The sequence below is a fragment of the Nerophis lumbriciformis genome, linkage group LG20, assembly GCF_033978685.3.
Source record: "Nerophis lumbriciformis linkage group LG20, RoL_Nlum_v2.1, whole genome shotgun sequence".
Taxonomy (NCBI): Eukaryota; Metazoa; Chordata; class Actinopteri; order Syngnathiformes; family Syngnathidae; genus Nerophis; species Nerophis lumbriciformis.
Genome location: NC_084567.2, coordinates 5,487,687 through 5,506,623, shown reverse-complemented (window position 1 = coordinate 5,506,623; position 18,937 = coordinate 5,487,687). Strand labels below are relative to the sequence as shown.

The window sequence follows — 18,937 nt, the reverse complement described above, 5'->3', positions numbered from 1 at the left end:
GTGATTTGCCCTGAAACCGGATTGAAAAGGTTCACAGAGATTGTTAGACACTAAGTGTTCATTTAGCTGCTGTGCGACAATTTTTTCGAGGATTTTCGAAATAAAGGGAAGGTGGGACACCGGTCGGTAGTTTACCATGAGGTCAGGATCAAGGTTAGGTCTTTTGAGCAGAGGATGAATAACCGCTTTCTTGAATGCTAGGGGAACAGTGCCAGAGGAAAGTGATACGTTTATGATATTTAGCACTGATGGACCTAATAATACAAAAAGCTCCTTGATAAGTTTCCCAGGAAGTGGGTCAAGTAAACATGTTGTTTGTTTTATCCCACTTACACGCTGTAATAGTTCCTCTAATGTTATTTCATCAAAAAGAAAGAGACTATTTTGTATTGCAGTATCCGTCGTAGATACAGTTGTATCTGTGTTCATAGAACCCAGTTGTAGCTGGGATGCGTTGTCTTTAATCTCCTTTCTAATGAGTTCAATTTTCTTATTAAAGAAATTCATAAAGTCATCTGCCGAGTGGGTGGAGCTATTGGGAGGAGTCCCTTGTTGGGTTAGCGATGCTACTGTACTAAACAAAAATTTAGGGTCGTTTTTGTTGAGGCGGATGAGATTTGAGTAATATTTAGCTTTAGCTAAGGTAAGCATGCGTTTATACGATATTAAACTATCACTCCATGCTTGATGGAAAACCTTACTTAGACTTAGACTTTAACATCAATGACTTGTGACTTCACTTGGACTTGAGCCTTTTGACTTGACATGACTTGCTACTTTCCCCAAAACCCAAAGCTTAAAAAGTTATTTTGGAGCGCTCCGTATCTTTCATTTTCTTCGTCTGTGTCTCTCAGCGTGTTGTTCCTGTCAGCTGGTGTGCTCTCAGTACAACAGCCATTCAAATTAGATCTATGTTGTTTTCATCACGCAGCATTCATCCAATCGAATTGCAGGAGAACTAATGACCAAGAGTTGTCAAACAACGCGGAGGTGAGAAACAATTATGCCAAAGTTGGTTTCGTTCGGGTATAAAAACTACGACTTGGTCAACAAAAAACGAATTGCCATATGCAAATCACGCAGTTCGAATATTACATACGGAGACGCAACAACTTCCAACTTCGTTCGACATTTGAAGTTGCACAAAGAAGGGTAAGTTTTGAATGCAAAATAACGTTTATTGGCTAAGTAACGTGACTTTTATTTGCTGTGTAGTTAAATCAGTGAGGCTGCAAACTCACTGCTAACGTTATAACCATAGACATCTTATAAGTAGACGCAGCATCGAGCGCTACTGCCTACTGGCGCAGACGAGACGCGTGGCCGCCATCTTGGAGTGGTGATCCGCTCCACTCAGAGCAATTCATTTGGCAGGAGCAATGAACTGTCAGCGCATTTAATTCATTTTAACTCACTGAATACCACTGATTTTCACGCGCTTTTTTGTCATACGTGTAGCTATGATAAAGGACACATGTTTTTATTATTCAAAGTTTGCTTAACAGTAATAGAATAATCTTATATGCTATAAGTGACCAGACATCCGAGATCAAAACTGGGAATATAATCCCAGAGAAGGGGGAAAAAATGGTCAGCTATTTTTAAATTGAAGAAACAATATGATTAGGTTATATATACATGCGTAAATCCTACACAAACAATGTATGAATACATTAGATATCTATATATCTTATAGACTGTATCTCTGTTGCTGCAGCAGCAGAGAGTTTATTCTGTCTTGACACTTTGAATTTATATTTTCTATTACTTTCTTTCCTTAAATGATCATGTTTATAGTGATTGTGTAAGTTGCTTTGGATAAAAGCGTCTGCCAAATACTTCAACATAAACATATATAAACACCTTAAAGTCTTTATATCAGCTAAAACCACCAATCTGTTTCACTGGATTCAGAATAAAACCAAATTCTGGTTTACCCAACAATGTTAGTATTTGATTATTGTTACTTGAAGACTTATTCCTGGTTACAATTATACTGTTAAGAAAGTATTATTTTATATTTTGCCTAAAATGAGAATGCATCATAATCAGTGGCGGTTGGTGAATTTTGTTTTAGGTGGGGCTGAAAGTTTGTAAACCAAACCCCTGTTTTTTTTTAAATGTTTTTTATCTAACAATCTGTTCTTAGAGTAATTTATATTTGCTTTTTAAATGTGTATTTTTATTTCTGTTTTAAATGTTATTTTTTAGTCTGTCCTTTGCCTCTATTTATTTGTGGTGTACAGCCCTTTGTTTTTCAACTGTGCTTGTTTTTAAATGGCTTTATAAATAAAGTTGGTATGGTATGTAGGGAGGTTATCCGCCCCCCAGAAGATTTCTTTTTTATTTTCACATACAAATATTGAAGATCTTTGATCCTTCTCAACTCTGTGCTAATATTCTTTTCACAAAACAAACCAATAGTACGTTAATGTCAAATCTTACTTACGAAAAGTAGTCCCCCGATTCCTATTTTCAACAGTCCGCTCATTTGAGCAGGAAAACGCTGAACACCAGCCCGGCCGGCATCTTTGTTTTCTACCTGTCAACTGTCAGTTTAGGCTGCTCGCTGGCTCCTCATTACCACTTCAAGATGGCGGCCAAATTGCTCGCGTCACAGCAGCCAATGCTGCGTCTACTTATAAGATGTCTATGGTTATAACTTAATTGCAAACACGGCAATCTGTTGCGTCCACTGCAGTTCGCTACCGTATTCATACTTTTTGTCAAGTGATTTTATTTAAGCAGGCTTGCATGAGGTACCTACACGTAACGTTACGTTAGTCAATGTATCACACACAGCAACGTAACGTTAGACGGCGGTCAGCAGCACCGCGGATTTTAGCCACCTACAAAAAGACAAACATAGTCAAATAAAGGTCAGTTAAAATGTATACTATATTAAGAATATGTGTACATATTGCATAGAGCCCTGACATCTAAAAAGTACCAACTCGGTTCATTGTCATGTTCATGTATTTGTTATGTTTTTCATGTGTACGCACACATAAACACACATACAGTATGAGATGAGATCAATGAGATAAGGTGAGAACAGGATAGAAACCGCTATGGAACTAGTTAAAATGCAATATGCCATGGAAATACAATGTTAACACTTTTGTGCAAATAAGTACAGTGGAACTGGTTAATAGTGCTATTATGAAGTGCAATATCAGCACTATTTTTTTCCTGCAATTTCAAATGCACTTGTTTTAATAAATAAAAACAGCGTTTGATAAGCATACACAATCTGTGTAAATATATTAGTCTGTGGTAGGGCTGGGCGATATATCGATATGCGCGATATATCGCGGGTTCGTCTCTGTGCGATATAGAAAATGACTATCGTGATATTCGAGTATGCTTTCTCACGTCGTTGCTTTTAGCTGCTTTCCAGATCAACACTGTATGAAAAAAATAGTGATTTTTTTAGTTGTGATTTCCTTCTCTGCATGAAAGTTTAAAAGTAGCATATATTAATGCAGTATGAAGAAGAATGTTTTAATGTAGACACATAGAATCATCATACTGCTGTGATTATATGCATCAAGTGTTCATTCAAGGCTAAGGCAAAATATCCACATATATATCGTGTATCGTGATATGGTATTAAAATATCGCAATATTAAAAAAAGGCCATATCGCCCAGCCCTAGTCTGTGGTTAAAAGGACTTGAAAGGACTCGAAACTCAAAATGTAGGATTTGGGACTTGACTTGAGACTTTCCATTCTTGGCTCGAGACTTGAGGGCAAAGACTTGAGACCTACTTGTGACTTGCAAAACAATGACTTGGTCCCACCTCTGAATCATGGCGGCTCTTTCTTTACATTCTTCAACAAGGTCGGCACTTTTACACTTTCAGGGCTTGAAATAGCTTTCAAATGACAAAACTTCAACTCACTCACCTTCATCTTTCGTCTTTATCTCCGTCGGTGATTTGCTGGAAGTTGATTCTCTTTCATGTTCTCTTTTAGCGGACGTCGCCATCTTAGCATAGCAGTAGTCGTCCATCTTCTATCACGTCTTCAATCTTCACTTCAGATATCGCTCCAAACTCAATGCACGTTTCGTGGCTTTGGGAAATACGGATTGAGATATTTGTTGCTATATTTGCTGTGAATCATGACTTTAAGATCGTGAATTCGAAAATTCTCCCAAAAAATCATAGCATGCGGTCTTTGTCTTTTTGCTTGGCGTCAAGTACATTTGCGCTAGAATACAGACACTTCCTATTCCTACTCCACAACAGATGTTTTTCAAAATAAAGGCAATTTAATCTTGTTTTAAAACAATGGTTGGCAAAAGTATCTAACATCAAAAAACGGACAACTACTGTTTGAAAATAAAAAATGTATATATACAAGCATGTGCACAGACTTTTTCCATGGCTGTTGTTCAAACCAGAAAAAGGGCAAACATTGAAGAAAAACAATTCTACATTTTAAATACTACAAGAAACACATACATATTTTTCAACCCACTTAGTAGTTCAAAACCTTTAGAAAGTCAAATCATTACTCTGAATAAAGAAGAAAAGCACTAAGAGTGTAGATCTCCACCAGGACCATGTCGAGGGAGGTGGGGGTTGGGTTGTGGGTGTTGGGGGTTAATTGTTCATATGTCTCTGATTTGCACATCAATCAGTCTGAAGAGTAAAAGTTGGCTATTTGTTATGCAAACAGTTACCCAGCATCACTTATGCGTTAGTCAGTTTTGATACATCTCAATTTTGCAGTGAAAAAGGGTGTAGTGCAGGTTTTTGAGCGTGTACAAACTTGACACATGAGGCCCCAGGTCCCTGGACTGAAGAAGGAGTAACCAAGCACTTGAAGCATCATCTATCTTACTGTTCAGGAAGGTTTCAGATACAGAGAAGACACAGGGTCATGAGTAGATAAGATTATGCTTCAAATAATCCAAGTTTGTATGAATACCTCAGATATTTGTGAAAGAAGCAGTGAGGAGGTCCTGGGTAGGGTGGATGTCACCACATATGAGCAACATACCACAAACTAAACAACTAATTGGTTATTTTCCCTTGTGTGTTCTCATGTGTTTTACTGCGTCTGCATTATGTTGGAACCTTTCACAGCACACTGAACAGCTTAATGGTTTTTCTCCAGTGTGTGTTCTCATGTGTTGAGTCAATTTGCACTTAACAGAAAAGCTTTTGCCACAAACTGAACACTTATATGGTTTTACACCTGTGTGTGTTCTCATGTGTTCAGTCAAATTACTCTTAACAGAAAAGCTTTTGCCACAAACTGAACAATTACATGATTTTTCTCCTGTGTGTGTTCTCATGTGTTGAGTCAGATTGCTATTTTGAGAAAAGCTGTTGCCACAAACTGAACAATTATATGGTTTTTCACCTGTGTGTGTTCTCATGTGTTTAGTCATATCGCTATTTTGAGAAAAGCCTTTGCCACAAACTGAACAAGTACATGGTTTTTCTCCTGTGTGTGTTCTCATGTGTTTAGTCATATAGCTATTTTGAGAAAAGCTTATGCCGCAAACTAAACAAATAAATGGTTTTTCACCTGTGTGTGTTCTCATGTGTTTAGTCAAATAGCTATTTTCAGAAAAGCTTTTGCCACAAACTGAACAATTAAATGGTTTTTCACCTGTGTGTGTTCTCATGTGTTTAGTCAAATTGGTCTTAACACAAAAGCTTTTGTCACACACTGAACACTTATATGGTTTTTCTCCTGTGTGTGTTCTCATGTGTTCAGTCAAAATGCTATTTCGAGCAAAGCTTTTGCCACAAACTGAACGATTACCGGTACATGTTTTTTTTCCTGTGTGTGTTCTCATGTGTACAGTCAGATTGATATTTTGAGAAAAGCTTTTGCCACAAACTGAACAATTAAATGGTTTTTCTCCTGTGTGTGTTCTCATGTGTTGAGTCAAACCACATTTTTGAGAAAAGCTTTTGGCACAAACTGAACAACTGAATGGTTTTTCACCTGTGTGTGTTCTCATGTGTCGAGTCAAACTGCTCTTTAGAGTAAAACTTTCAGCGCAAACTGAGCAGCTCAAACATGTTTTACCTCTCTTCTTTGTAGAGCATTCAGAGTGTTTGTTGTCAGTGTGAGTCCTCATATCACCTTCACAGTCTGTATCGCTGCTCAAAGTTACTTCAACCTCGTCTTCAGCCTCACTATCTGATAGTGGCGCTAAGAGGTTGTCTACTTGTGGATTCTCTTCATCATCTTCAGTCTTCACAGAGAGAATACTCTGTGGAAACTTGGTGTAATCAGCTTCCTCTCGTCCTAGAAGACACTCTCCCTCCTGAGTGATGCAGAGTTCCTCCTCTTCCTTTTTGATGCAGGGTGGTTGTGGAGTCTCCTGCTTCAAAGTGGAGCTCCCCCCTAACTGAGGGGTAACTTCTTCTGGATTACCGATCAGCTGCTGGACGTCTGCAAGACACAAACAATGAAAACACACTTTCTTCTATGTACTGTATGTGTGTGTAGTAGGGTTGTACAGTATACTGATACTAATAAAGTATCGTGGTACTAATCAATTGAAATCGGTACTATACCACCTTTGAAAAGAACCGGTACAGTTCTTTCATCTGAATGCCGTTGTGCGGCGGTGACTTACTCCAGGGCCCATGTTTTGTCGGGGGTAACACTGGGTCCATTAAGCTCCACTCTTTGGTCGGAAGGACGAGGCCGTCGATTAGTTACAACTTGCTCACTTTATTTATTATTTCCACAGGGCTCAACCGGACATCCACCATGCTATTAACACTCCTGCACATGCTACCACTACCTCTCCTTACTCGCCCGCTCACTCACTGACGTCACTCAGACAACACGTTGACATTCTCACAAACACACATACTACTCTCATAAGTTAACCAGCTCCCCTGCTGGTTAACTTGATGCCAAATATTAGCGCAGTTAAAACTGCCTAATTAGCAGTCAACTAATGCAAGTGAAATGACTCCATTTTGTAACAAATTCCTACAATGTTTTGTTTTTAATAAATGTGTTTTACCTGCTACATGGCTTATCTGTGTGCATTTATCCATAGTTTTGTTTTTAGTACTTAATTAATAATTGTATATTTCTTAAAGCACAGACCAGGAGTGGCAACCATAAATCATGAATAATTTAATATAATGTCAGTAAAACTTTATGTTCTATTCTAAACTAATCCTTGATTATAGCAGACTATATGTAATATGGAAAATTGTAAATTGTTATTTGAGTGCAACGAGACAAGTCCAATGTGTTTAATGCATTTTAATTTATATTTTAACCTTGTAAAATTATTATTTGACTCTAAGTTTCTGCTTACAGTCAAAGCTTTCTCCTTCTTCTACATGTACAGACGCTTGTGGAATTCACACATGGATACCTTAAGAAAAAGCGATTGCAGCTATTTGGGATACAACACTTCTCAAACGACAAGAGAACATTCGAATGTCCAGGTCAGCTGTGATTCTACTTACCGAAAAACTTTGTCCATTTGTCGAAGGAGAGTTAACGAGAATGCGGGCTCCCATGGATGTGATAAAAAAGGTAGCGTCGAGGGAAGACTACTGAAAACGGCGAATGCTTTTTTTGGATACACTCGAGGGAGTACTGGAAAGTGGTCCCCCGGGTGATTCCTTTGTCCTACTGGGGGACTTCAACGTTCATGTTGGCAACAACAGTGAAACCTGGAGAGGCGTGATTGGGAAGAATGGCCGTCCGGATCTGAACCCGAGTGGTGTTTTGTTATTAGACTTTTGTGCCCGTCACAAATTGTCCATAACAAACACCATGTTCAAACATAAGGGTGTCCATATGTGCACTTGGCACCAGGACACCCTAGGCCGTAGTTCCATGATCGACTTTGTAGTTGTGTCATCGGATTTACGGCCTCATGTTTTGGACACTCGGGTGAAGAGAGGGGCGGAGCTTTCTACCGATCACCACCTGGTGGTGAGTTGGCTGCGATGGTGGGGGAGGATGCCGGACAGACCTGGCGGGCCCAAACGCATTGTGAGGGTCTGCTGGGAACGTCTGTCAGAGTCTCCTGTCAGAGACAATTTCAATTCCCACCTCCGGAAGAACTTTGAACATGTCACGACGGAGGTGCTGGACATTGAGTCCTAGTGGATCATGTTCCGCACCTCTATTGTCGAGGCGGCTGATTGGAGCTGTGGCCGCAAGGTAGTTGGTACCTGTCGTGGCGGTAATCCTAGAACCCGTTGGTGGACACAGGCGGTGAGGGATGCTGTCAAGCTGAAGAAAGAGTCCTATCGGGTTCTTTTGGCTCATAGGACTCCGGAGTCAGCGGACTTGTACCGACAGGCCAAGCGGTGTGCGGCTTCAGCGGTCGTGGAGGCAAAAACTCGGACATGGGAGGAGTTCGGGGAAGCCATGGAAAACGACTTCCGGACGGCTTCGAAGCGATCTGGACCACCAGCCGCCGCCTCAGGAAGGGGAAGCAGTGCACTGTCAACACCGTGTATGGTGAGGATGGTGTTCTGCTGACCTCGACTACGGATGTTGTGGATCGATGGAGGGAATACTTCGAATACCTCCTCAATCCCACGAACACGTCTTCCTATGAGGAAGCAGTGCATGGGGAATCTGTGGTGGGCTCTCCTATTTCTGGGGCTGAGGTTGCTGAGGTAGTTAAAAAGCTCCTCGGTGGCAAGGCCCCGGGGGTAAATGAGATCCGTCCGGAGTTCCTTAAGGCTCTGGATGCTGTGGGGATGTCTTGGTTGACAAGACTCTGCAGCATTGCGTGGACATCCTGGTCGTGGAACTGTGGACCATCTCTATACTTTCGGCAGGGTCCTTGAGGGTGCATGGGAGTTTGCCCAACCAGTCTACATGTGCTTTGTGGACTTGGAGAAGGCATTCGACCGTGTCCCTCGGGAAATCCTGTAGGGAGTACTCAGAGAGTACGGGGTATCGGACTGTCTGATTGTGGCGGTCCGCTCCCTGTGCGATCAGTGTCAGAACTTGGTCTGCATTGCCGGCAGTAAGTCGGACACGTTTCCAGTGAGGGTTGGACTCCGCCAAGGCTGCCCTTTGTCACCCATTCTGTTCATAAGTTTTATGGACAGAATTACTAGGCGCTAGAGATGCGCGGATAGGCAATTATTTCATCCGCAACCGCATCACAAAAGTCGTCACCCATCCGCCATCCACCCGAACCAACATTTTATCAAAACCACACCCGCCCGCACCCACCCGTTGTTATATATCTAATATAGACGATGCAAGGCATTAGTGAGGTTATAAAGCTTTTGCCTGTTAAAGAAAGGAGACTGATCCAATTTAGCAGAGACATTCAATGCGTGCCACGCTGTCACGGCCCAGACGCACACCAGTGCGCAGTCATCTGGGAGCCGCGCTAAACGCACCTCCAAGCGCGCTCGGGCGCGCTTCACTCAAACTGCTGCAGGCAGCTGCGTTCCATCTTCAATCAACACACCCGGCACTGATGAGAGGGACGACTACTTTAACAACCGCCACCAGAGATCCTCCTCCTGCCTCCCGACCACGCTTCCGCCCCTGGACAAACCCTGCCTGCCTCGCCCTTGTCTTGACAGCACCGCTCCTCTCAACACGCACCTCCAACACTTACGGTAAAACCCTCCAGTTAAATTCCACACATAGTCTGACACCCATTTCCTGTTTGGTTACATACACATCTAATATATATATATATATATATATATATATATATATATATATATATATTGATATATATATAATATAATATAGTATAATATAATATATAGTATAATATCATATAATATATTGGATAATATATTGTATGAATTATACATATATAAATATATATATATATATATTATTATTATTATTATATATATATTTATATAGAGATATATATAATTCCCTTTTGAATAAATACGCCCCAGGCTAAACGCTCTCCCTGTCTCAGTGCCGTCTCCTTCTACCCGGTATCATCACACACAAATTAATATCTCTTGGCCACGCATTAGTGGCTAAGAGATATTAATGCGTGATAATATTATTTATCATTATTATAATATTATTGTCATTTCCATTAAGAAAGTGTTGACTATTGTTGCCAATGCCCTCAGATCAGCAGTGCGTTCCTCACACTTTGTGTGCGCAGTTGCAGCAAGCAGAACGAGGCTTTTAAGAAGTTAAAAAAATGTTTTAGAAAGACTAGGCCTATATTTTCGTTAGGTAAAAAAAAAATTCTGAATTTATTTCAATGAATATTAACTTGTTAACGTTATAATGCTCAAATAGGGACGAAGGCGGGGTGTACAGTGAAGCAGTGAACAATTTCGTGACAAAGATGAACCTTTATTGATTGATCTGCAGCCATGACAAAATATCAGACAATCTCCATTGTCAACGACAGGCAGGAAAATAAAGATAAACACATAGCCTATGTTGTAGGCATAGGCTCATACATTTTTAAGTTGAAACAAAAAAATAAATAAAAACTGTGCCTCATAAGCCTTAGGCTGTCAATCGCGCGCACAAATTTAAATTATACAATAACATATGTATGTCATCTCTATTTAAACAAAAATAAATTAAATAAATAATAATAATAAATTACCTGCAACTTATTGGCCAAGGCAAATAGCTGAAGGGGGGAAATCAAACCCATCAGACTGCACTTTATCATGGGTTTGCACAAATGTGATGCACCATGTTAGATGTCCCGGTTTTGTGACTGTCGTAGACATAAACAGCGTCGCAGCTCTTGCAAATCACGTAGCCAGCATTACTATCATCCTGATTTACAACCTCATAAAAACGAGTCCACGCTGAACTTTTCTGGCCTTTTTTTCCCCGTGGTCTTTAGTTTTCCCTTTTTTAGTTTGTCGCGTACCACGTTTGCTGCCGGCGTTGCAATCTTTTTTTTTCTTCTTCTGTTGTGTTGTGCTGCAGTGCAGTGCCTGCTGATAAATAATTGCCTGTTTCAAAGAGTGCTGCTCGTTTTTCGTATGTGGGTAACAACATTTAACTATGTATATATATTTCCGAATTGGTTTAACCGCCACCCGCCTGAATCTATTTAAAATCTAATTTTTTTAAATTTCAACCGCCCGACCCACGGATTATCCGCGGACTCCCCGGTTGTGTCCGCAAACCGCGCATCTCTACTAGGCGCAGTCAAGGCGTTGAGGGGATCCGGTTTGGTGGCTGCAGGATTAGGTCTCTGCTTTTTGCAGATGATGTGGTCCTGACGGCTTCATCTGGCCAGGATCTTCAGCTCTCACTGGATCGGTTCGCAGCCGAGTGTGAAGCGACTGGGATGAGAATCAGCACCTCCAAGTCCAAGTCCATGGTTGTTGCCCGGAAAAGGGTGGAGTGCCATCTCCGGGTTGGGGAGGAGACCATGCCCCAAGTGGAGGAGTTCAAGTACCTCAGAGTCTTGTTCACGAATGAGGGAAGAGTGGATCGTGAGATCGACAGGCGGATCGGTGCGGCGTCTCCAGTAATGCGGACGCTGTATTGATCCGTTGTGGTGAAGGAGCTGAGTTGGAAGGCAAAACTCTCAATTTACCGGTCGATCTACGTTCCCATCCTCACCTATGGTCATGAGCTTTGGGTTAAAACCGAAAGAACAAGATCACGGGTACAAGCGGCCAAAATTAGTTTCCTCCGCCGGGTGGCGGGGCTCTCCCTTAGAGATAGGGTGAGAAGCTCTGCCATCCGGGGGGAGCTCAAAGTAAAGCTTCTGCTCCACCACATGGAGAGGAACCAGATGAGGTGGTTCAGGCATCTGGTCAGGATGCCACCTGAACGCCTCCCTAGGGAGGTGTGTAGGGCATGTCCAACCGGTAAGAGGCCAGGGGGAAAACCCAGGACACGTTGGGAAGACGATGTCACCCGGCTGGCCTGGGAACACCTCGGGATCCCCGGGAAGAGCTGGTTGAAGTGGCTGGGGAGAGGGAAGTCTGGCCTTCCCTGCTTAAGCTGCTGCCCCCGCGACCCGACCTCGGATAAGCGGAAGAAGATGGATGGATGGATGGATGATATTATATTATGTATGCATATACATGTATATTGCTGCATATTAATGAGTATATAATTGGATTGTAATTTTTCCTCTTTTCTCTATTTGTTTAGACCACACACACACACACACACACACACACACACACACACACACACACACACACACACACACACACACACACACACACACATTCGCATCTACATTTCAGCAATAAAGATGATTAAAGGATTCTCTGGCCGGAATCTGTCCATCATGTCCCAACTCTAAAAGAACTACTATCCCTTCCTTACACACACCAAACGAGCCTAACAGAGTTGTTGTTTTGCTTTTAGTTTCTAAATGTGACTTTTGCATTCTTTCATCTCCTCTGATGTGAACTCCACTGCCTTCTTCAAGCTAACAATCATGGCGGCTCTTTCTTTACATTCTTCAACAAGGTCGGCTCATTTAGACTTTAAGGGCTTGAAATTCAAATAGTTTTCAAAAGACAAAACTTCAACTCACTCACCTTCATCTTTCGTCTTTATCTCCGTTGGTGATTTGCTGGAAGTTGATTCTCTTTCATGTTCTCTTTTAGCGGACGTCGCCATCTTAGCATAGCAGTAGTCGTCCATCTTCTATCACGTCTTCAATCTTCACTTCACATATCGCTCCAAACTCAATGCACGTAACGTGGCTTTGGAAAATACCAATTGAGATATTTGTTGCTATATTTGCTGTGAATCATATGACTTTAAGATCGTGAATTCGAAGAATCTCCGAACAACCATAGCATGCGGTCCTCGTCTTTTTGCTTCGCGTCAAGTACATTTGCGCATGCGCTACAAACCCGCCACTTCCGTTTCCTCCTCCACAACAGATGTTTTTCAAAATAAAGTAAATGTAATCTTGTTTTAAAACAATGGTTGGCAAACGTATCTAACACTAAATAATGGACAACAACTCTTTGAAAATAAAAAATATATATATACAAGCACGTGCACAGACTTTTTCCATGGCTGTTGTTCAAACCAGAAAAAGGGCAAACATTGAAGAAAAAAATCATACATTTTAAATACCAGAGGTGTGGACTCGAGTCACATGACTTGGACTCGAGTCAGACTCGAGTCGTGAATTTGATAACTTTAGACTCGACTTGACAAAATGTAAAGAGACTTGCAACTCGACTTAGACTTTAACATCAATGACTTGTGACTTCACTTGGACTTGAGCCTTTTGACTTGCTACTTTCCCCAAAACCCAAAGCTTAAAAAGTTATTTGGGAGCGCTCCGTATCTTTCATTTTCTTCGTCTGTGTCTCTCAGCGTGTTGTTCCTGTCAGCTGGTGTGCTCTCAGTACAACAGCCAATCAAATTAGATCTACGTTGTTTTCATCACGCAGCATTCATCCAATCGAATTGCAGGAGAACTAATGACCAAGAGTTGTCAAACAACGCGGCGGTGAGAAACAATTATGCCAAAGTTGGTTTCGTTCGGGTATAAAAACTACGACTTGGTCAACAAAAAACGAATTGCCATATGCAAATCACGCAGTTCGAATATTACAGACGGAGACGCAACAACTTCCAACATCGTTCGACATTTGAAGTTGCACAAAGAAGGGTAAGTTTTGAATGCAAAATAACGTTTATTGGCTAAGTAACGTGACTTTTATTTGCTGTGTAGTTAAATCAGTGAGGCTGCAAACTCACTGCTAACGTTATAACCATAGACATCTTATAAGTAGACGCAGCATCGAGCGCTACTGCCTACTGGCGCAGACGAGACGCGTGGCCGCCATCTTGGAGTGGTGATCCGCTCCACTCAGAGCAATTCATTTGGCAGGAGCAATGAACTGTCAGAGCATTTAATTCATTTTACGTCACTGAATACCACTGATTTTCACCCCCTTTTTTGTCATACGTGTAGCTATGATAAAAGACACATGTTTTTATTATTCAAAGTTTGCTTAACAGTAATAGAATAATCTTATATGCTATAAGTGACCAGACATCCGAGATCAAAACTGGGAATATAATCCCAGAGAAGGGGGAAAAAATGGTCAGCTATTTTTAAATTGAAGAAACAATATGATTAGGTTATATATACATGCGTAAATCCTACACAAACAATGTATGAATACATTAGATATCTATATATCTTATAGACTGTATCTCTGTTGCTGCAGCAGCAGAGAGTTTATTCTGTCTTGACACTTTGAATTTATATTTTCTATTACTTTCTTTCCTTAAATGATCATGTTTATAGTGATTGTTTTATATGTATTTTTTATGTAAGTTGCTTTGGATAAAAGCGTCTGCCAAATACTTCAACATAAACATATATAAACACCTTAAAGTCTTTATATCAGCTAAAACCACCAATCTGTTTCACTGGATTCAGAATAAAACCAAATTCTGGTTTACCCAACAATGTTAGTATTTGATTATTGTTACTTGAAGACTTATTCCTGGTTACAATTATACTGTTAAGAAAGTATTATTTTATATTTTGCCTAAAATGAGAATGCATCATAATCAGTGGCGGTTGGTGAATTTTGTTTTAGGTGGGGCTGAAAGTTTGTAAACCAAACCCCTGTTTTTTTAAATTGTTTTTTATCTAACAAACTGTTCTTAGGGTAATTTATATTTGCTTTTTAAATGTGTATTTTTATTTCTGTTTTAAATGTTTTTTTTAGTCTGTCCTTTGCCTCTATTTATTTGTGGTGTACAGCCCTTTGTTTTTCAACTGTGCTTCAACTCACTCACCTTCATCTTTCGTCTTTATCTCCGTTGGTGATTTGCTGGAAGTTGATTCTCTTTCATGTTCTCTTTTAGCGGACGTCGCCATCTTAGCATAGCAGTAGTCGTCCATCTTCTATCACGTCTTCAATCTTCACTTCACATATCGCTCCAAACTCAATGCACGTTTCGTGGCTTTGGAAAATACCAATTGAGATATTTGTTGCTATATTTGCTGTGAATCATATGACTTTAAGATCGTGAATTCGAAAATTCTCCCAAAAAATCATAGCATGCGGTCTTTGTCTTTTTGCTTGGCGTCAAGTACATTTGCGCTAGAATACAGACACTTCCTATTCCTACTCCACAACAGATGTTTTTCAAAATAAAGGCAATTTAATCTTGTTTTAAAACAATGGTTGGCAAAAGTATCTAACATCAAATAACGGACAACTACTGTTTGAAAATAAAAAATGTATATATACAAGCATGTGCACAGACTTTTTCCATGGCTGTTGTTCAAACCAGAAAAAGGGCAAACATTGAAGAAAAACAATTCTACATTTTAAATACTACAAGAAACACATACATATTTTTCAACCCACTTAGTAGTTCAAAACCTTTAGAAAGTCAAATCATTACTCTGAATAAAGAAGAAAAGCACTAAGAGTGTAGATCTCCACCAGGACCATGTCGAGGGAGGTGGGGGTTGGGTTGTGGGTGTTGGGGGTTAATTGTTCATATGTCTCTGATTTGCACATCAATCAGTCTGAGGAGTAAAAGTTGGCAATTTGTTATGCAAACAGTTACCCAGCATCACTTATGCGTTAGTCAGTTTTGATACATCTCAATTTTGCAGTGAAAAAGGGTGTAGTGCAGGTTTTTGAGCGTGTACAAACTTGACACATGAGGCCCCAGGTCCCTGGACTGAAGAAGGAGTAACCAAGCACTTGAAGCATCATCTATCTTACTGTTCAGGAAGGTTTCAGATACAGAGAAGACATGGGGTCATGAGTAGATAAGATTATGCTTCAAATAATCCAAGTTTGTATGAATACCTCAGATATTTATGAAAGAAGCAGTGAGGAGGTCCTGGGTAGGGTGGATGTCGCCACATATGAGCAACATACCACAAACTAAACAACTAATTGGTTATTTTCCCTTGTGTGTTCTCATGTGTTTTACTGCGTCTGCATTACGTGAGAACCTTTTACAGCACACTGAACAACTAAATGATTTTTGTCCAGTGTGTGTTCTCATGTGTTGAGTCAGATTGCTATTTTGAGAAAAGCTGTTGCCACAAACTGAACAACTAAATGGTTTTTCACCTGTGTGTGTTCTCATGTGTTTAGTCAAATAGCTATTTTGAGAAAAGCCTTTGCCACAAACTGAACAAGTACATGGTTTTTCTCCTGCGTGTGTTCTCATGTGTCGAGTCAAACAGCTATTTTGAGAAAAGCTTATGCCACAAACTGAACAATTAAATGGTTTTTCACCTGTGTGTGTTCTCATGTGTTTAGACAAATAGTTATTTTGAGAAAAGCTTTCGCCACAAACTGAACAATTAAATGGTTTTTCACCTGTGTGTGTTCTCATGTGTAGAGTCAAATAGCTATTTTGAGAAAAGCCTTTGCCACAAACTGAACAAGTACATGGTTTTTCTCCTGCGTGTGTTCTCATGTGTCGAGTCAAACAGCTATTTTGAGAAAAGCTTATGCCACAAACTGAACAATTAAATGGTTTTTCACCTGTGTGTGTTCTCATGTGTTTAGACAAATAGTTATTTTGAGAAAAGCTTTTGCCACAAACTGAACAATTAAATGGTTTTTCACCTGTGTGTGTTCTCATGTGTAGAGTCAAATAGCTATTTTGAGAAAAGCCTTTGCCACAAACTGAACAAGTACATGGTTTTTCTCCTGCGTGTGTTCTCATGTGTCGAGTCAAACAGCTATTTTGAGAAAAGCTTTTGCCACAAACTGAACAATTAAATGTTTTTTCTCCTGTGTGTGTTCTCATGTGTTCAGTCAAACCGCATTTTCGAGAAAAGCTTTTGGCACAAACTGAACAACTGAATGGTTTTTCACCTGTGTGTGTTCTCATGTGTCGAGTCAAACTGCTCTTTTGAGTAAAACTTTCAGCACAAACTGAGCAGCTCAAACATGTTTTACCTCTCTTCTTTGTAGAGCATTCAGAGTGTTTGTTGTCAGTGTGAGTCCTCATATCACCTTCACAGTCTTTATCGCTGCTCAAAGTTACTTCAACCTCGTCTTCAGCCTCACTATCTGATAGTGGAGCTAAGAGGTTGTCTACTTGTGGTTTCTCTTCATCATCTTCAGTCTTCACAGAGAGAATACTCAGTGGAAACTTGGTGTAATCAGCTTCCTCTCGTCCTAGAAGACACTCTCCCTCCTGAGTGATGCAGAGTTCCTCCTCTTCCTTTTTAATGCAGGGTGGTTGTGGAGTCTCCTGCTTCAAAGTGGAGCTCCCCCCTAACTGAGGGGAAACTTCTTCTGGATTACCGATCAGCTGCTGGACGTCTGCAAGACACAAACAACAAAAACACACTTTCTTCTATGTACTGTATGTGTGTGTAGTAGGGTTGTACAGTATACTGCTACTAATAAAGTATCGTGGTACTAATCAATTTAAATCGGTACTATACCACCTTTGAAAAGAACCGGTACCGTTCTTTCATCTGAATGCTGCTGTGCGACGGTGACTACCTCCAGGGCCCATGTTTTGTCGGGGGGTAACACTGGGTCCATAAAGCGCCGCTCTTTGGTCGGAAGGACGAGGCCGTCGATTAGTTACAACTTGCTCACTTTATTTATTATTTCCACAGGGCACAACCAGACATCCACCATGCTATTAACACTCCTGCACATGCTACCACTACCTCTCCTTACTCGCCCGCTCACTCACTGACGTCACTCAGACAACACGTTGACATTCTCACAAACACACATACTACTCTCATTAGTTAACCAGCTCCCCTGCTGGTTAACTTGATGCCAAATATTAGCGCAGTTAAAACTGCCCAATTAGCAGTCAACTAATGCAAGTGAAATGACTACATTTTGTAACAAATTCCTACAATGTTTTGTCTTTAATAAATGTGTTTTACCTGCTACATGGCTTATCTGTGTACATGTATTCATAGTTTTGTTTTTAGTACTTAATTAATAATTGTATTTTTCTTAAAGCACAGACCAGGAGTGGCAACGTTAAATCATGAATAATTTAATATAATGTCAGTAAAACTTTATGTTCTATTCTAATCTAATCCTTGATTATAGCAGACTATATGTAATATGGAAAATTGTAAATTGTTATTTGAGTGCAACGAGACAAGTCCAATGTGTTTAATGCATTTTAATTCATATTTTAACCTTGTAAAATTATTAATTGACTCTAAGTTTCTGTTTACAGTCAAAGCTTTCTCCTCCTTCTACATGTACAGACGCTTGTGGAATTCACACATGGATACCTTAAGAAAAAGCGATTGCAGCTATTTGGGATACAACACTTCTCAAACGACAAGAGAACATTCGAATGTCCAGGTCAGCTGTGATTCTACTTACCGAAAAACTTTGTCCATTTGTCGAAGGAGAGATAACGAGAATACGGGCTCCCATGGATTAGATAAAAAAAAAGGTAGTGTCGAGGGAAGACTACGGAAAATGGCAAATGCTTTTTTTGGATACACTCGAGGGAGTACTGGAACGTGGTCCCCCGGGTGATTCCCTTGTCCTACTGGGGGACTTCAACGTTCATGTTGGCAACGACAGCGAAACCTGGAGAGGCGTGATTGGGAAGAATGGCCATCCGGATCTGAACCCGAGTGGTGTTTTGTTATTAGACTTTTGTGTCTGTCACAGATTGTCCATAACAAACACCATGTTCAAACATAAGGGTGTCCATATGTGCACTTGGCACCAGGACACCCTAAACCGCAGTTCCATGATCGACTTTGTAGTTGTGTCATCGGATTTACCGATTTTGGACACTCGGGTGAAGAGAGGGGCGGAGCTTTCTACCGATCACCACCTGGTGGTGAGTTGGCTGCGTCTTCCTATGAGGAAGCAGTGCCTGGGGAATCTGTGGTGGGCTCTCCTATTTCTGGGGCTGAGGTTGCTGAGGTAGTTAAAAAGCTCCTCGGTGGCAAGGCCCCGGGGGTAGATGAGATCCGCCCGGAGTTCCTTCAGGCTCTGGATGCTGTGGCGCTGTC

At 40.7% G+C, this 18,937-nt stretch overlaps 3 protein-coding genes across 3 annotated transcripts in view; all 3 read right to left on the bottom strand.

Annotated features, from left to right (window-relative positions):
* LOC140679618 (uncharacterized) overlaps nt 1-4,047 on the bottom strand; it is a 28,903-nt gene extending 24,856 nt beyond the window's left edge. The window contains exon 1 of the mRNA XM_072915414.1: nt 3,910-4,047. Within this exon, the coding sequence (XP_072771515.1) occupies nt 3,910-4,015 (106 nt within the window). The 5' untranslated portion in view covers nt 4,016-4,047. The remainder of the gene's footprint in view (nt 1-3,909) is intronic.
* Nucleotides 1-18,937, bottom strand: part of LOC133619255 (uncharacterized) — a 208,025-nt gene that overhangs the window by 64,017 nt on the left and 125,071 nt on the right. The window lies entirely within an intron of this gene.
* On the bottom strand, nt 4,751-17,445 carry LOC133619328 (uncharacterized). The gene is made up of 4 exons (XM_072915489.1): nt 17,433-17,445; nt 16,458-17,246; nt 15,909-16,289; nt 4,751-6,423 (listed from the first exon to the last, which is right to left on the bottom strand). The coding sequence occupies exons 1-4, from the start codon at nt 17,443-17,445 to the stop codon at nt 5,033-5,035; spliced, it is 2,574 nt and encodes an 857-aa protein (XP_072771590.1). The 3' UTR covers nt 4,751-5,032.